Source organism: Strongylocentrotus purpuratus, unplaced genomic scaffold, assembly GCF_000002235.5.
Source record: "Strongylocentrotus purpuratus isolate Spur 01 unplaced genomic scaffold, Spur_5.0 spur5_contig_862, whole genome shotgun sequence".
Taxonomy (NCBI): domain Eukaryota; kingdom Metazoa; phylum Echinodermata; class Echinoidea; order Camarodonta; family Strongylocentrotidae; genus Strongylocentrotus; species Strongylocentrotus purpuratus.
Genome location: NW_022145571.1, coordinates 748,203 through 766,341, shown reverse-complemented (window position 1 = coordinate 766,341; position 18,139 = coordinate 748,203). Strand labels below are relative to the sequence as shown.

The following is an 18,139-nucleotide window of genomic DNA, read 5'->3' as shown; positions in this document are numbered from 1 at the left end:
GAAAGCACTTAATTGTGATGCTTGGATTTGTTACCGAAATATTTATTTAAAAAATGATGACTAGACTACTGTAGATAATGGGTTAGTGATTTCGGTTTTACTCAATAAGAACCGTATGAGTATACGATGCAACTGAAGAAAAATTAAACTATTATTTACATTCTTTATATATTTGTATTTTTTCTCTGTACCTCAGTCTCTCTCTCTCTCTCTCTCTCTCTCTCTCTATTTTTTCTCTCTGTCTCTCTGTCTGTCTGTCTCTTTCTCTCTCTCCTTCTCTCTGCAATTCTCTCTCCTTCCCTCTCTTTCCGTCTCTATCCCACAAATGATCTTAAGAAGAAAAAAAGTCATGATAAAGAAACGTTATCCGTGTCCTTCGAATTGAAGTTGGCTCTTAACATGCTAAAAACGGGAAAATAATTGCAAGGGTGTATAGTATTGCGTAATTAATACAGAGAACACAAAACTGTCCCAAGGCATAATGCAACCTGGTTATTTTTTTATCCCCCGTCTAGTGGTGATCGATGTCGTCTGTTTATGCTCAGCCTGATGAGTAATATAAATTCGATGATCTTCCAGTACTCACAAGGTGACAGCGGTGGGATATGATCCAGTGCCCTCACTTTGACTGATGGCTCAAATATCAGCTAATCACAGTAATAACAATGATGTCGTGTTATATGTTTCCAATACGACATAGGTGGTTTATCATGTTTTTATCCAAAAGCAATCATGAAACGAAATAAACATGATATGGCAATTTGAATAAGACGGTGGTGTTACCAGAATAAATCATTTAATTACTAAGTTGGCATATCAAGAGGCTTTCATTTTGAATGATATAAATAAGACCTGACTGGCATACAAGATATTATTGCAAGAAATTAGTACTAAGTAAGTGCTCTGAATAATGCAAGAATGACCTTGATAACTTACCTAAAGTTTTGACCGTCTTGACCTCAGTAAACCTCTTCTTGTTGTCACATCGCCCTTGTGGATGGAATGTAAATATCGAGGTTCGTACTCTCCGTAACACTGGTTTAGTCACTTGCACATCCTCAGGTTTCGAATATCCTGTGCAAGCAACCTCAGCAGATGCCGCTACTGTTGAGTTTGCCCTTCCGGTACAACGTGAATTGTGTTCCATCCTGTATAGGTCTGGTCGCCTTCTTGAAGGGGGGCAAGAATGGACCTGGTCGTAGTGGGTGCGTGTTTGATAGAGAGACTGGTTATTGATCTTTTGTTGATTTTGTTGGTGGTGGTCATTTAGTTGGGGGGCAGAGTTTCGCCTGAATTCGGCGCCTCGTCGAGACACTTGGTAAATCCTAGTGTAGACAATCACCATGACTAGAAGTGGTATAAAGAATGATCCACACGACGAGTACACAACGTAGAGTTTGTCGACATCATACTCACAGAGTTGCGCTGATCGATTTCGGGAATGTGGCCATCCGATGAGGGGAGGACACGCAATCAAGAAAGATGTTATCCAGACCAAAACGATCATGACCGCTGCTCGACGAAAGGTCTGTTTCCTGACGTAATGGAGCGGAGACGTGATCGAGCGACAGCGGTTGATTCCTATGGTACACAGATGTAGGATTGATGCAGTACAACAAGCAACATCGGTGAAGATAAAGAGATCACAAACTCGAGGCCCAAGATCCCATTTTCCGCCTGATAGCTCTACCCGAACAGACAACGGGAGAACCAACATAGCAATGGACAAGTCAGCAATTGCAAGCGAAGCGAAGAAGAAGTTTTCAAAGGTCCTTAGCTTCTTTTCCAAACACACTGCTAGGACCACGAGAGAGTTTCCCAGCGTGGTTAAAGCAATCATCAAACACAAGATGGCTCCTTCAAAGATCTGCTCGGCCGTATCCAGCGAGGTCCATTCTGATCCTGTGTCATTGTCGGATCTGGCTGTGGTGATGTCCAGTGTGATATCTGACATGTCTGACCATAGAGCCTCGGTGTAGGAGACCGCTAGGCCAGGCTTATTGGTGACGGCCAACAGGGTGGGTGAATCCATTGCCATGATTGACGATCATGCGTTACTTGAGGAAGGTAGTAATGGATGGAGCAATAACTAAACATGTACAGAGGTCATCGTGAAGGAATCATCAATATTATCCCTTTGAGATAGACTCGGGTGGCTAAGAAAATTAAATGTCAACAGCACTTCTCTATTCTGATCACAATCTATTCCATCTACATTACGTTATGTTTAAAAGAAGTAATCATGGTATCAAATACCAGGAAGATTGGACTATACTATAAGATCTTTTCCACCTCCATTTACAAAAGCACTACTTTACTAGATAATTGTAAACAAACAACACAAACCATTTTCCTTGGTATTATGAAGACGATCTGAGTAGGATATGAAAAGATTTGATCTCCTCCGAACACATCACATCAGTATTTCGATTAATTAGTCTAGGCTGCACTTCAATATAAGAATATATGAAGATAAGTACTGGCATTAACTCCGAAATGACTCGACCTAATGGCAATGGACCTCAAATGTTAATCATCCACAGTAAAATTGATGATTATAGCGAACGAATCACGGATGAACACAGTTAGTCGTTTTATTCCTTTTGTATGTCCTGCAATAAATATCTACACAGTAGATTAACATTAATGTTCCTCTCTTAAGACTGTAGATAAATCAATTCGTGAAGATGGATGTATATTCTGGCGCCAAGGAGAATGCTAAATCTAAAAATACGCTTTCTGGATAACTTTTGTCACGAAAGACTGAGCGGACCTCGTTTCACAATGATGAGGAAGTTTTGATGCTGTTTTTGTTTGGTTCCTATTCACAAGTCATGTAACTCATCCGTCTTGACTTATCGACTGACTAGCGTACGTGGTTGGTCAGACATCTCGTTGATATGACGACCAAATACCTACCTCCTTCTCCTCCTCCTCCTCCTCCTTCTCCTCACTCCGCATCATTGATAAGCATGAATGACATTATACACTGCGGATCGAGCAGACGATGAAGCCGAGATTTATTTTATGCAAGAAAAACTACAGCGTGTTGACCCGCTCTAGGCAAGGACCACCATAAGTGTTAAGATCTATCCAGCGCCCTCTTTTGAAAGCAAAAACACAATTATATGTGGGAAAGAAAACTTTTTAAAAAGGCGTTTTATAATCCATAATCTGATTTAAAATTATCGATGATTTCGTTTCCTCTTGCTTATTTTGCATTTCCCTCCTTCTGTAGTAATTGCGGTCTGTTAAACCGTCTTTCTGCGAGCTGTCTGTTTTCCCTCGGGGGAGTGGGGGGGGGGGACGATGTTTCTGTCTCCCCCGTAGTGGATAATAGTCCCTTTGTGGCAAGGTGTATTTTCATCATCATTAATTGAACACTCTCTTCTTCACCACCACCATCTTCATCATAATCTTTACCATCATTACCTTCATTATCATCATCATCATCATCATCATCGCTTTCATTATCAATATCACCATCATCATAAGCATCATCGTCATCATCATCACCGTTATCAACGTCACCATCATTATCACCATCATTGTCTTCATCATCATCACCATCAACGCAATCATCATCGTCATCATCATCATCGTTATCACCATCACCCTCATTATTCCCATCATTATCATCATTATAATCATCATCATATTCCTTATAACCATGATCATTATAGTCGCCATTATATTCCCGTCGTTCAACCGATCAGGCTTTGCATTGAGACATTTTTAGTCGTATCATCCCTCTATCAGAAACTGGTTTAGAAAGAGGATGACTGCGGGAGATTGCGGGAGGCAGGTCCGTCACTTTGGCATCCTTAAAGACTTCGGAGCAGGTATAACAACAGGTGAAAATGTTAAAATATCAAAGAGAGAGGGGGGGGGCGGGTCTTCATTATAGGATGTGAGTAGCAGAGTAATAATCATTCTATGTTCCCTTTAGCAACACCTTTAGTGACAGGGATAGTGTTTTTTTTTAACCCGCTCATAGATTTATTTCCTTTTCTGAAATCAACATAATCGCAAAGACAAATTGAAATGAATTGTTGCCTTTAAGTCTTCCTTAAATCACAGTTAAGCCCACTTTTCAATAATTATAGATAAGTATTATGGTTCAAGGCATGCATGGCCACACAGATGATTTTTTTTCTGTTGGGGACCGGGGGAAAAGGACGTAGGTCCCCTAGTTGGTAGACATATAGTAGCATACACATGCTTTAGCAGTCACACAAAATAAACACTCGCCAATTATAATTTAATAGAATCTGAGAAGGTATACTTTTATCTAGATCTTTTAGGAATAAATCATTGTCAAAATTATTCCATAAAATTGGGATAAAAAACACAATTTCACCTTGATAACCAACAGTGTATATAAATGATATTGCTACTTTTAAGAGCACGACACATTTGACCAAGAGATGGCGACATTCACCGAACATATAATTGTCATTACAGACCCTCTGTCAGTGAATCGAACGACAAACAGGGTTTTTTTTATTGATCAGAGGGGCGACTAGAATTTGAGTGTTAAGAAAAAGGACGGAAAGGACATGTATCTTAGAAATACGCCATAATTAGCTTAATGTAATGATATCGCACTCAACTATAAATCTGTTAATTCATTTTAAGTGTATTCTTTTATGTCATGAATATTTTAAAGAATGCTCTTATTTCATTATTTTTGGTTATTAATTCATGCTTCGAGATTCCTCAAGATTCCATCAACATTCATTTCCTTCTTATAATCCAACTGAAAATAGAATAAAATGTATATTTACAATTTTAGAAGGAGTTTTTTTAATTTCTTTATTCATTTTATTTCCATTTATGTTGTTCTTTCTTTTTGGGTCGATTACCAATGTGTGAATAGATTTTGAATTGCTAATCATCCATTGTCGTTGTTACGTGTGTATTAATATATAATAACAACAACAAATAATCAAGAAAAGAAAGAAGGAAAAAAGAAAGAGAAGATAAGAAAAGATGGGGTGCCTCGTAAGGTAGATTGGCTAGGCCCCGCCGCCTGTTTTTTTTTTTGGGGGGGGGGGCACCAGTGGCATTGGGGCCCTGGTCCCGACTGGTCTCACTCGATGGATAAAGATAACAAGGCTGGTGATTGAATGTGGGGATTTACTTTACCTTCCCCTAGCCCTCCCGCCCCTAAGCGAAAACTATATTTATAGGGAAATTTGAATAAAATACTATGCTCGAAAAAAATCATTGATTACAAGCTCTTACTCAGATTTTATTGAAGTCAGGATGGACTTTTATTATTATTATTATTTTCTCAATTGAAGTCTGTTTTTAACCAAAATCGACATAGAGACGTAGACATAGAGGCATGTTTCTAAACTGATAGCCACCAACGTAACATATACTGTTTGCAAGCCCGAACTTGTTGAATGTAAAACATGGGAAGCAAGTTAGCTACCGTAGCTAAAGGACGTACCCCAGTGGCTAGTTTCTTCTTCTTCTTCTTCTTCTTCTTCTTCTTCTTCTTCTTCTTCTTCTTCTTCTTCTTCTTCTTCTTCTTCTTCTTCTTCAATACTGAAGATTCTTGCAGATGCCGTGTACTCGGCCTGTTTGGGGTATGCAGGTGGACCATTACACCGGGGTTTCCCCCTACTCTTACACGAATAGTGCAATGGGTTCTTAACGTGCAAGGGTGGTGACTCTCCTGTACACGGGGCCTCCATTTAACGTCCTATCCGAGGGTCGGAGTGTTTTCCACTTGACATAACCTGCATCTATGAACAAGGGAAGGGGCACGTTAACACACAACGCAGGCTTCAGTCATCCGCCTGGGTGGGAGTCGAACCCGGGATCTTTGGTTTCGACAGGCAGACGCTTTACCGACTTAGAAACATGATTAAATAATATATTAACCACCAGGACGTAATATATTATACCCTATTTTCATAATATGTTCGTGGTATAGACTACAGGCCCGTAGCCACGGAGGGGGGGGGGGGCAAAAAAAAATTCCAAAATCGGTTGAACTTTTTTAGACCCCTCCCCAGGGCGTCGATCAATTACATGTATGTGCCTGGCCCATCCACTCCTATTCAACATTTTGGGACTTATTGACAAATAAATTACAAACTGAATTATGGCTGGGTCCACGGAGGGGGAGGGGTGGGGTGGGAGGTATGTATCTCCACCATTTAAATTTGTTTATTTAGGTTCCTTTTTTTTCTTTTTCAGAGAACATTCATTTTCGCTCTTTGCACTTCCCCTATAATCTTTTATTAGGCAAAATCGATTTCTCAAAAGTTTCAAGATCAAGTCAGGATTTCACTTCCGAATACGATTCCACTTTCAATCACAGAGGGCGCTTTATTCTAAAAATAATTTTTCTGAATGAAATCACCGCTGCGCTGTCGCCCATGTAGAAATTCGTCAAAATTACCACAGAATGGCCGCCCAAAGGCCGATAGATTGGGTGGCACTGCTCATTCTACGTTTTGAAGATCAGGTAAGATGATTGATTGTATTTATAGTTTGATTTAAGGGTACATTGGAAAACTGATTTTATGTTAATTTAGTCGACATCTTTTTCAGCTACCAATTTGCATTGGACATTGCATTGCCAGTGCAATGAATGGATAGCATCTGCATTGAGATTGTGCACAATCCTGGTCGAACTGACTACACATCATGACATGGACCGTGCAGTGCAGTGCTAGTGCTCTACTCCTGGCTGTAGATCTAGTAAAAGTAATGTTTCAGCTTGCTATGTACAGGGTAAATTCTGCTGCTGGAGTCTGCAGACCAATAAGTCAATGAATGTTAATTGTAAATGACAATGACAATCATTTGATTTGAGTGTGAGTGCAGTGCAGAGAGTGAGAGTCATGATGAGTATGAGAGTTCACGCGTCCTGGGCCGGCATAATCAAACGTGTAAAATCAGACGATTAATTTAGATTCAGAATCCTTCTTTGCTCCTTGAAAAGTATAAAATTATTGGCATTCTAATGAAATTAGCCACCCATCATCGACTCTGTACAGTAAAAATTCTGTGCATGCAACTATATTGTAAGCTTACAACACACAGTTCCATGCTACACGCAAAACGACATGACTAAATTATCTTTTTTTTTGCATTGCTGTGAGCAAGGGAAGAACATTAACCTTCTTTTTAATGCCAAGCTTTCATGTAGCTTAAAGCTACTTTCCCTGAATATGTAATGTCGGATGTTTCGTCAATTATTTTTAGACAAACATTACAAAACGGCAAGTGTGCTTGCAATTGAGCGAGCAAAAAAAGAAATTAAAACTAGGGTGTCTGAACGATTTTTCAATTTTCAATTTGGGATCGTTTTTCACCATTTTTGTTTGATATTTGAATTAAAAATGTAATCAGAATAATACATTTCAAATTTCAAGTCTCGCCGATGTTTCTATCAAAAGATACAGCCCCTTCAAAACGCTGAAATATTCATAGCATTTTGCTCAGAATCGACGAAAAAGACGTACATGCAGAGTTATGTTGTTTTGCTAAATTTAGCCAAACAGCTGTATCGCGCGATATGCAAGCGTATGCATATCGTACGCAAGTTGCTCAGCCAATGCGCGACTTGCAAGCTTGAGCTACGCTGTCTCCGCGACACGTGCCATTGACTAGTATGGTTAGCGTTCGTCGCACAAAAAACCCGGAAGTGAATGCACGTTATAGTCAATGGCAATATCGCGGAGATGTCTCCGCGATATTGCCATTGACTACAACGTGTATTCACTTCCGGGGTTTATAGTGGGAACGGCCATCCATACTTTCATTCACTATAAGCGCACATGTTACGCGATGTAACCATGGTTTGGACTGAGCGGAGCTCACGCCTCCCTAATTAGCTGATTCCAAAAATGTGGGAGGGTATTTTCAAACTGTTATAACAAATGATCCCTTGGGGCTAGCAAAAAAAAAAGCATCTGGATATTATCCTTACGTCTAGCCCTGCTTAAGCCGCGGGGCGGCAGCTCAGGAAAGTGGCAAATTTTGGAGCTAGGATGCAAACAACATTTCAATCGCTATTTTGACCAAGATATTTTTAGAATTCTGGGGGTGGCCCCCGATGGGGAATATGGAGAAAAACCTGCTCTTTCATATGACACCTCATTTATTGAGTTTCACCTTCAGGATCATTTGTTATAAAGGTTTGAATTTCAAATTTTTTCATAAAATCATTGACCAATTTTGGATGGTCGCGCAATGCACGTAGACCACATAGGGAAGCGTACAATCTCTATGGGAAGGGTTTTAGCACACAACATTGGGTGCGCGATCAGACACCCTATTAAAACATTTTATCAAGATTATATGGTTTGGTTTCTTTTCCTCACCTCTTTGCACAGTCTTCTCATTTGCAATGTGTACTTTTGAACAAAACACTGGACACTCGAGTAGGCCTACGATTTCTCGTACTCAAATACTCGGCCGCCATTTTTTTTTCTCGCCCGTACACCTGGCACTGTCCAGGCCAACGCTTACCCATGCCCAGCGCCCAGGTGAGCGCCGGCATGGTACCGTGGGTAAAAATGTTTCTCAGCTCAATCACTGTCAACTCACCACTCAGAAACTGGGACCAAATGTCAGGATTTCTGTTTGGACTCGGAGGAAAATGGGTTATTCCGTCATCTTTAGTTTTTAAAACAGCATTGTTTACTATTATTATTGTCATTAAAGTACATGTAGATATTCATTGATTCAACAAGCTTTTCAAAATTCAATGCTTGGAAACATTCGAAGTAATGATTATTATAGCATATTTAACTCTACTCATTTACTCATATTTACTCGTATTTTACTCTACTCTACTCTACTCTACTCATTTTACTGTAGCATATTTAACTCTACTCTTGATCTTTTTTTCGTTAATTCTTGACTTTGACATAACCCCCTTTATCCCTTTTCTTTTTTCTTCTTCTTTCCAATCTGTACATATTCCTACTTGACCTCTGCACTCAGAGAGCAATAACTCATTGATGTCTCGACTTGGTGTCAGCTTGGGTTTGTCCACATTAGATCGCCCTCTAATGGGTGGGTTGGTTTTTTGCACATAATTTTCACACACATGGTGAGCTTGTTAGCTCACCCGGTGTGATGGGGATGTGCGCATCTTCAGGTATACTTGTTGTTGTCATCCATGCTGTGGTCAATGCATCGTTGGGTAGTTGTTCTCTGAGATTTTTTTTTTAAATAGTTTTATATATTCCATATTTGTTGTTGTATTCATGAATAAGTTATCTTTGTCACATCATATGAGGGGGCCTTCATAACAAGCTGTGCTTCAACCAAGGTCTCCTCGTCTTCCTTTATTCTACATTGTACTGTTATGATTATACTCTATTATATTTTGTTACATGTGTTTTCTGGAAGACAAATAAACTTGATACTTGATACTTGATACTTGATTATAAATTACAAAACGCTTAAATAACAGTTTTTAGTGATACATTAGTTGACATATTTGTGATTTTCTTTGAATTCTACCTTTACAATCAGCGCCTTCAACTACAAATCGAAGTAAATCGCGTGAGTTTTCGGAGACGGACCTGGGATACTGCTGCCCTAGTATGGTGGTGGCAAAAAAAACCCCAAAAAACATGGCGTCCGAGTATTCAAGTATTCGCCTGTAAGCCTGGGAATGTACTCGAGTACCTCATTACATGACATGCACAGCCTTAATTAAAATAGTGTGCAAAATAACCTATTTCCAGCCTTGTTTCGCTCTATGACAACCTTTTTAAAACCGTATAGAAATCTTCCATTGGAAATAATTAAATTATCCTGAAGCCTTTGGTATCTAGGTTATAATGAATATGAAGTGACACAGGGACATTATTTGTGTGGCATTCAACTAAGTTTACTAGAGCTGATGTTGGCCAAAATGTTTCGTCATATTGAGAAGAAAAAAATCTTTCTCCTTGTCATGCTAGACATTGATGTGTGCATGGCTCAGATACATTTACTACAGTGTAGGTATCTTCTTTATAGAAACAAAATAAGTCTCCTGCACATAAAAACCATGACATGAAATGGTGAAAAATACTTGTCTACTTTGACCATCTTTTTCAAATTGTGAAGAATGAGGGTGATTTGAAAAAAAAAAAAAATGTTAGTCTCCTTGTCTCTTTTCTTGTGGAGTTGTTGTTGGTATGATTTATAGGTATTATGAGAGCAATGGTAATGGCTTTCTCAGAGTAAAAAAGAAATCTTTGCAATTCAATATTTTCATACAGAAGTAAACCTCACACGAAAAGAGAGAACACTCTGTGAACACTAATAGTGTCTGAGGAGAAAAAATATCATGATCAATAGCAGCACTGTTTTATAAGATATTTAGTCCCAGGTGTTGGGAAATGTGTTTGGAAATAAAGGTCTGCAAAACAACTACAAAACAGTTGTTGTGAATTGAATCAGAAAGTAACTAAAAGAAGATTTTTGACCGACCGCTTTTTAGTGTCCCATTGTCCAATTTGTTATGATTGAATTCCTGATAAAAGAACATCTCCAATATTACAAATTCAAACCTAAGTTACAAGAGCAATGAGCATGAATGAAAATCATCGCAATGTCCTACCTGTACATCCGGGAGTTATGAGCATATCCAAAGTCCATGTTATCAACAAAATTCAAAGGAAAGCAGATTTGCCCATTCTTTGGGGTCAATGTGGAAGATTTAGTACATGTAATGTACATTGTAGTCAGCAAAGTTTTTTTCTCCTGATATACATGTAAGTACAGGTCTATGTGAAGTAATCAAAATAAATGACAAGAACATTTAAGAGGACACCAAGTTATTAGCATGTCAATATAAGTGAAAAGTTTAGTTAGGAGAACATTATAACTATTTGTACCTTTGTAATGCAAGGCACTACAGGTTTGAAATTCATGTGCGAATCCTTTGGAGCACACCTGTACATGCTGCTCTTTGGCAGATAATTTTGTATACTCTACTACATGTATATGAACTTCAAATTTAACCTAATATCTTGTTGTCCTACCTGTACTATAATAATCACTTTGAAATACAGCAAATTTTGTTTCATCTGTAAATGTAATGTTTGCAAGTTACTTGTGAGCAAGTTAAAGTGTTGATAGGGTGTCTGAAGGCACCTTCAAAGATCCAACATGCACAGTGGGAACTGACATCCTGCATAAATGTACATACTAAGGCTGCGACGAGTTCAAAGGTCAAAGGTCACAGGGCTCATTATGTATGCAAAAATAGCTTGTGATCACACTATCATTAGAAGTTTAGAAGTAATGGACAGGTTACTTTCAAACTCAAGACATGTATGTATCTTGCAGAGCCAATGAATTGATTAGATGTTGGGGTCATGAGGTCAAATTTCAAAGGTCATGGGCTCATTATGTACATGCAAAATGGATTACAATCAAACTTGAATTTTAAAAATTGCTTCTATTTTGGTTTGTAAAATTGCTCCATGGCAGAGGCATCATTTTTGACTACGCGCAGTTGAAGGTCCATCTAGTTAATGTTTGGTTTGCCCTTCATAGGGCTCTTGACTTGACTTGACTTGACTGACTTAAGTGCACAGGACGGAGTGTCCCCTTGTGCTCCTACTGGTGGTCTGCCTCCATTCATTTCTGTCCTGGGCTTGGTGTTGGGCAGCCTCCAGGCTTAATCCAGAGTCTTGGCGGATTTGGTCTTTCCACCTCAGGGGAGGACGTCCTGGTGGCCGTGGCACAGTAAAATCATTGGTGTGGACTTGTATTGGTAGGCGTCCCTGTAGCATATGCACCACATGTCCAAACCATTTCAGGCGGCGGTTGGATATTTCCTCATTTATTGTCTTGGAGATCTTCAATGACATTCTGATGTCTACGCTTCTAATTTTATCTAGAAGATGGACTCCTGCTATTGTTCGCAGACATCTCATCTCAAAGGTCTCCAGTTTATCCTGGTCAGTTTTCCTTAGCGTCCACGTCTCTGACCCGTAGGTGGCTATAAGACGAATGAGGGCTTTTTAAATCCTGACCTTCAGGGCTCTTGAAATATCTTGGTTGGTCCATATTGTTTCTTAGTCCGCCAAATGCCCAGGAAGCTAGATTTGTGCGTCTCTTGCCATCTTTGGTAACCGAGGGGACTACATTTCCAAGGAAGACAAAGTCTCCTATCTTCTCTATAGGGTTGCCATATATTGAAGTTTCCTCATCGTCGTTTGTCGTGATTCTGCATTTAGCTGTGTTGATTTTCATTCCCCATTTACCACAGACTTCCACCATCTTGTTTGTTGATATTTGGAGTTTGTCATAGATGAGTTCGAGTAGAGTGGTGTCATCTGCATAGCGGATGTTGTTAATGCGTATGCCACCCATCTGAACTCCACTGTCTAGGTTTTTGACATCTGCCATCACGAACTCTAGGAAGATGTTGAACAGACTTGGGAAAAGAAGACAGCCTTGCCTGATATACATACTTAATGAGGTCAATCAAGTTCTTCTCAACTCCTATTGAAAGAAGGCACTTCCATAAAGCACCCCTCCAGACAGTATCAAATGCTGCTTTAAAGTCCACAAAGTTCAGGAGTCCATAAAGTCCATAAGGCTCTTGAATTATCTCAATGTATAATGCAAAATTTGTGAAAGGATATTTTCTTTGGAGATGCACAGTTTCTGGTTCTACAGTATTATTAACGGCCTAGTTTTCTCATTATTAGTACAGTATACAATTTGCTTACCATTAACCTGTAAGGAGGCAGTGGATTCACTGAACTATTTATGTTTACATGTAGTAAATCTCCTTGTATAAGGCGCACCTGTGTATAAGGCGCACCCCTATTTTTGAAGACACAAACAAAAAAAACAAACAAGAAAAATTGGGGGAAAAAGAAAAAAAATTCTGGAAAAAAAAATTCTGTCATCTTTAGTTTAAAAAAAAATATTATTACTAGGTCTAACTTAGTTCACAATTACTTCAACTGTGCCTCGTAATAAAATGAAAGTATTTTTGAACACTGAAATGAGAGCCGATCTGATCTGGTTAACTAAAAGCCAAAAAAGCCACTCAAAAGCTTTTGGGGCTGTTTTGGCTTTTTGTTAACCAGATCAGATCCGCTCTCATTTCAGTGTTCGAAAATAGTTTCATTTTATTACGAGGCACAGTTGAAGTGTTTGTGAACTAAGTTAGACGTAGTAACAATGTTGATTTTAAAACTAAAGATGACAGAAAAATATTTCTCGCGAGTCCAAACAGAAATTTGGACAGGCTAGTTTTCATGAGTGAGCTGCATGATACAGGTGAGTGAGCTGAAGACACGGGAGAGCTTCGGCCGGCAAAGTGCTTTGTGAAGGGGCATAATTTATCGTGACTGAAAAAAAAAAAAAAAAAAAAAAACTCTCTTCCCTTCAAATTAGGAACGTACTTTAACTTCAAATAGTAGATCCTATTCTTTATTTGCATTATGTAATTCATGTTGAGACACAGAGTTTCTCGAGAACCATTAAAAAGTGGCATTTTGAAGACTCTAAATATTCTGTACCTGTGTATATGGCGCACCCCTGACTTTTGATTTTTGCCGACGGAAAAAAAGTGCGCCTTATACACAGAGATTTACGGTACATGTACATGTACATAATGGTATGTACAGTGTAGGCCTAAATATGTTTATACATGTGGGCTAATATGAAGGCCTTTTAAGGACTTTAAGTTTGCAACACATTATTATTAACTATAAAATATCCTGCATCATACTGTATTTAAACATGTTACTTTCCTTCATAGTACTCACAATCTATTATCCATTTCAACATCATTTCATCCTTCCTCTCTACTCTCTCATTCTGTCTCTCCTCTCTCTCTCTCTCTCTCTCTCTCTCTTTCTATCTCTCTCTCTCTCTCATCCTCAATCTCCCCCTCTCTCACTCTTTCTGTCTTTCCCTCTATCTCTAAATCTCTCTCCTTCTCATCATTCCTCAATATTGCTACTGCTTCTGAATCTATTAATCATCTCATTATCCCTTCATCCTCCTTCTCCCTCCCTTCCTCCCTCCCCCTCTCTCTTTCTCTCTCTCTCTCTCACTCCCTCTCTCCCCCAGATCTCTCTCTCTCTCTCTCTTCCTTGGACTGCACATTTCCCACAGAGCCTGTCAATTGACAGTCGTTAGCATTTGTGTAAACATCCGGCAAATGTCACGTATTGTCCTCTGCGACGACCCATTTCCGCTCTGTATTCCACCCACACGCATGTTCCAATGTTTCGCCCACTTGAAATTAACTACATGGTAACCGGTCCTCTTGCGTATAGCATATACTATGTGCATATAGATATAATGCACTTGCATGCTGTGTGCAATGACTGTATCGAGCAGCATTTTGTACAGAACATAATACAGAAGTTATTAACTTATTATTTTACAGAAATCCACTTGAACAGATTTGCAGCTGGACACAGATATTACTGGATTTACGTAAATGTTAAATGTCCACTAACATTCTGTATCTACTCGCAGATCTATGTAAATGATTGTGTAGCATCTCGTTCACAGTTCTTGTGCCCTTGCAAACTGCATTTAGGTGAACAGTTACAAAAAAAGAGAAATGTCTATATCGGGAATGCACTTGTACAAATTGTAGTATGAGTTCATTAATGTACAATATGCATCAGCGGTGCTTGTTTAGTAGCATCTACAGTGTATAAGCTAATTTACGAAGCCCCCTTCCATATTTTAATTCAGTAATTAGATCTACTAGGTCCTATATTGTTAAAGTCAATCAAAACTACATTTGCTTCAGTCCATTACATGAACATGTAATACATTGCAGATATTATTTTTGATCTTTATCATATTACTAGGTTTTAAATTCAGTAAATTGATATCGAATGCATGTTTCCTTTAGGGAATAACAAATCATAGTCATGTACATATGTACAGTACAGTATGTAGCCTATATTTGAATGTACATGTGTAAAGTATGTTCTGCACATGGTTTGTAGATTGACCTGCTTCAATTTTTCTTGGCCAATTATCATATAAATACATGCACATACAAAGATGATAATCGAACATTTTGTAAATGAAATAGTAATAAGTTAAATTTATCATCTGTACGATGCGCATTGAGGTGAACTTGATCATGTCGTTTTCATTGAGCTTGGCTAAAGGTACATGGGTGAATAAATAGCGCACTTCCCGTGTCCTTGGGGGATTGACGATGCCATGAGGGAGAGGGAGAAAGAGAGGGGGAGTGAGAGAGAGAGAGAGAGAGGGAGAGAGAGAGAGAGAGAGAGAGAGAGAGAGGAGGGGCGCTTGGATCATGACAATAATAGTGCAACTGTTACCCCCCTGTGGGAGCCGGAAAGCCACATCAATGGAATACCTTGTTGCAGCTGTATTATGCCAGGAATTTGAGCCATGATCACAAGTCAGGTCAATGAACTCTGTCACCTCTCCCGATGGCAATATACTGTAGCACTTGAGTGTTTTGGGTCACGGTGATGTGATACATGTATGTTGTACATCAATATGCTTTGATTATATATACATGTACAGTATGTTGATTGTTTAACATACATGTACATTAGATGTCTTTTGTACGTTACACAATGGTCATAAATACATGTATAACATGTTATTATTCTGAGTCCCACCTTCATCTCCCTTATGTGATAAGATATGGTTCATGTAATTTAATAGTGCATGAGAGTCTTCATTCAAACTGTTTTTTTAAAGAATTTAAAGCCACTTTTTATACAGATGATTATACTCTGTACATTTTCTCCAAATGAGGTTTATGCATGTACATAGTACATGTGTACATTATGCTTAAAAGATCTAGTGCTTGTTATTACATTTTGAAATTTTTGTTATTTTGCATTATGAAGTTTGAGCATCCAGTAGGACAGTCATAAATTGCACACAAACTGAGAATATTGTATTTGTTTTAGAATATTAAATATAATTTCAGTTTAATTTTGGCCCTCCCTCCCCCCCCCCCCCCTCCCCTCCTCTCAACAAAATGGAAGAAAAAAATAAAGGGAAAGATAAGAAAGGGAGAGAAACAAGACAGTAAAGAAATGATATCACACTTGTGTACCTTTGCCGAAATATCATAATCCATTCATTTCTGATCTACTATTGGGCTTCTGTACATATACATGTATGTAGTTCTGTTTTTGTCATTCCTACTGCGTAATTTAATTGATTACGGTATGGATCATACAATGTCAGTTGTAAGTCTGCTTTTAAGATGACGTGCAATAGACATGGGGCCAGTTTCTCGAAACCGTCATCAGTCTAAGTTTGTGGAAATCCCATACATGTAAGATTGCATGTTTGTTTAATAACACACGTTTCAATGGGATGTCCAAGAAGTTAGACTTATAATGGTTTGGATAAACGGCTGTTGATTACTAATTGATACATTCGTCTTGAACAAAGATTTTCTTTGACAACTCAAAAGCTTGCCAGGTATAGTGACAGCTATTGTTTACAAAGTGGATTCCATCTATAGAGATGCCAGTACCAAAGGTTGCTGGTACTAAACAACAGAGCCTGTGCATGAGGTTTACCATGAACTCATTCAAGCAACAGACTGGAGCAGGGCAAATTCAATGTGTGGATCTGGTGTGATCACCACACCATTGTTTAAGCACGAAATAGTTTGGACCAGCATCCTTGACAACTTGGCTAGTAAGACGTCACACTTTGGTACTCTATACATGTAGCAGGTGAATTAACAAGTTTATAACCAGGGGGTTCTTGAGAGAAACATGCATATAAACACATTAGTAAACAAGTTTCGATAGAAATACTAGATTGTAGAGGTGTCGTGGTCGAGTGGAAACGTCGCTGGACTGTCTATCACAAGTTATGTGGTTCGAGTCCCACCGCGGCACTAATGTCCTTTGGCAAGACATCGATCTACATTTGCCACACTCCACCCAGATGAAGTAAATGGGAACCTGGTAGGGACCTTGAAAAGCAGCACGCGTGACAGCTGCGATGCTACAGCCAGGGTCATTATGCTGCATTGTTGTAGAGCGCTTATAGACTTCTGATAAAGTAAGCGTTAGGTGCTATATAAAGCAAATATAATTATTATTAATGATTTAACAAATTTCTTCCACTCTACATATATTTTCTCTTTAGCTTCCCGGTCGTCCTGGGGGTCAGGCAAGCCATGCCAGACAGGACTTGGAACGTAACAAAGAATGTCTGATCAGAGTCAGCAAGAATCTCTTTTCTCAGGTCATCAGTGGCCTTGCAAACATCCTCAAGAACCTCGCTTCCATTGTAAGTTCACAATCTTTGCATAGAACTCTTGTAGTAGTCATTGGTAGGATGTGTATTCAATGGGATAGATGAGGGATGGGGAAATGAAAAAGGTTTAGGATGTGACAAAAAGAGCTAGATCAAGATGATAATCAGCAAGAATCTCTTCTCCTGGTCATCAGTGGCCTTGCAAACATCCTCAAGAACCTCGCTTCCATTGTAAGTTCACAATCTTTGCATAGAACTCTTGTAGTAGTCATTGGTAGGATGTGTATTTAATGGGATAGATGAGGGATGGGGAAATGAAAAAGGTTTAGGATGTGACAAAAAGAGATAGATCAAGATGAGAATCAGCAAGAATCTCTTCTCCTGGTCATCAGTGGCCTTGCAAACATCCTCAAGAACCTGGCTTCCATTGTAAGTAGACAATCTTTTAATAATAATAATAATAATAATAATATTCCGCTTTTTCCACTTCCGGCTGCTATCGACTCAAGCATTCTTGCTTATGATAATTGGCCTCTGCATTTATCTTGATTATTTTTACTTACCTCCATACTTTCAAGCTTTCAATTATGCATTTTTTTATATTTGTGTGTATTTCAGTTGTCACTCTTTATGTTAATCAATTATATTATATTCTATTATTGTTATTTGAATGTTTTATATTTGATTTATCAATAAATGCAGAAACATCTGCTAAAAAAAAAATATTTCAACAAAAATTTGGCGCCCAATACATCGATACAACGATGTGCCTAAGCGCTTTACAGATATATTATTACCCGGTCATCGGATTCAGGCTTACCTGCACACAATGTATGCAAATGTTCCAGTCCCTGGGGAGCATATTAGCCAGTAGCCATATTACAAGCGCACACTTGCTTATTCA

The 18,139-nt window shown here is 38.8% G+C and overlaps 2 protein-coding genes across 2 annotated transcripts in view; one reads left to right on the top strand and one right to left on the bottom strand.

The window, feature by feature from the left end:
* Nucleotides 1-394: 394 nt before the first annotated feature.
* On the bottom strand, nucleotides 395-2,134 carry LOC115930039 (5-hydroxytryptamine receptor 1A-like). The gene is made up of 2 exons (XM_031000421.1): nucleotides 937-2,134; nucleotides 395-402 (listed from the first exon to the last, which is right to left on the bottom strand). The coding sequence occupies exons 1-2, from the start codon at nucleotides 2,036-2,038 to the stop codon at nucleotides 395-397; spliced, it is 1,110 nt and encodes a 369-aa protein (XP_030856281.1). The 5' UTR covers nucleotides 2,039-2,134.
* A 4,228-nt stretch (nucleotides 2,135-6,362) lies between these two features.
* Nucleotides 6,363-18,139, top strand: part of LOC593418 (neurofibromin) — a 60,134-nt gene continuing 48,357 nt past the window's right edge. The window contains exons 1-2 of the mRNA XM_030972198.1: nucleotides 6,363-6,484; nucleotides 17,125-17,268. Of these exons, the coding sequence (XP_030828058.1) occupies nucleotides 6,425-6,484; nucleotides 17,125-17,268 (204 nt within the window). The 5' untranslated portion in view covers nucleotides 6,363-6,424. The remainder of the gene's footprint in view (nucleotides 6,485-17,124; nucleotides 17,269-18,139) is intronic.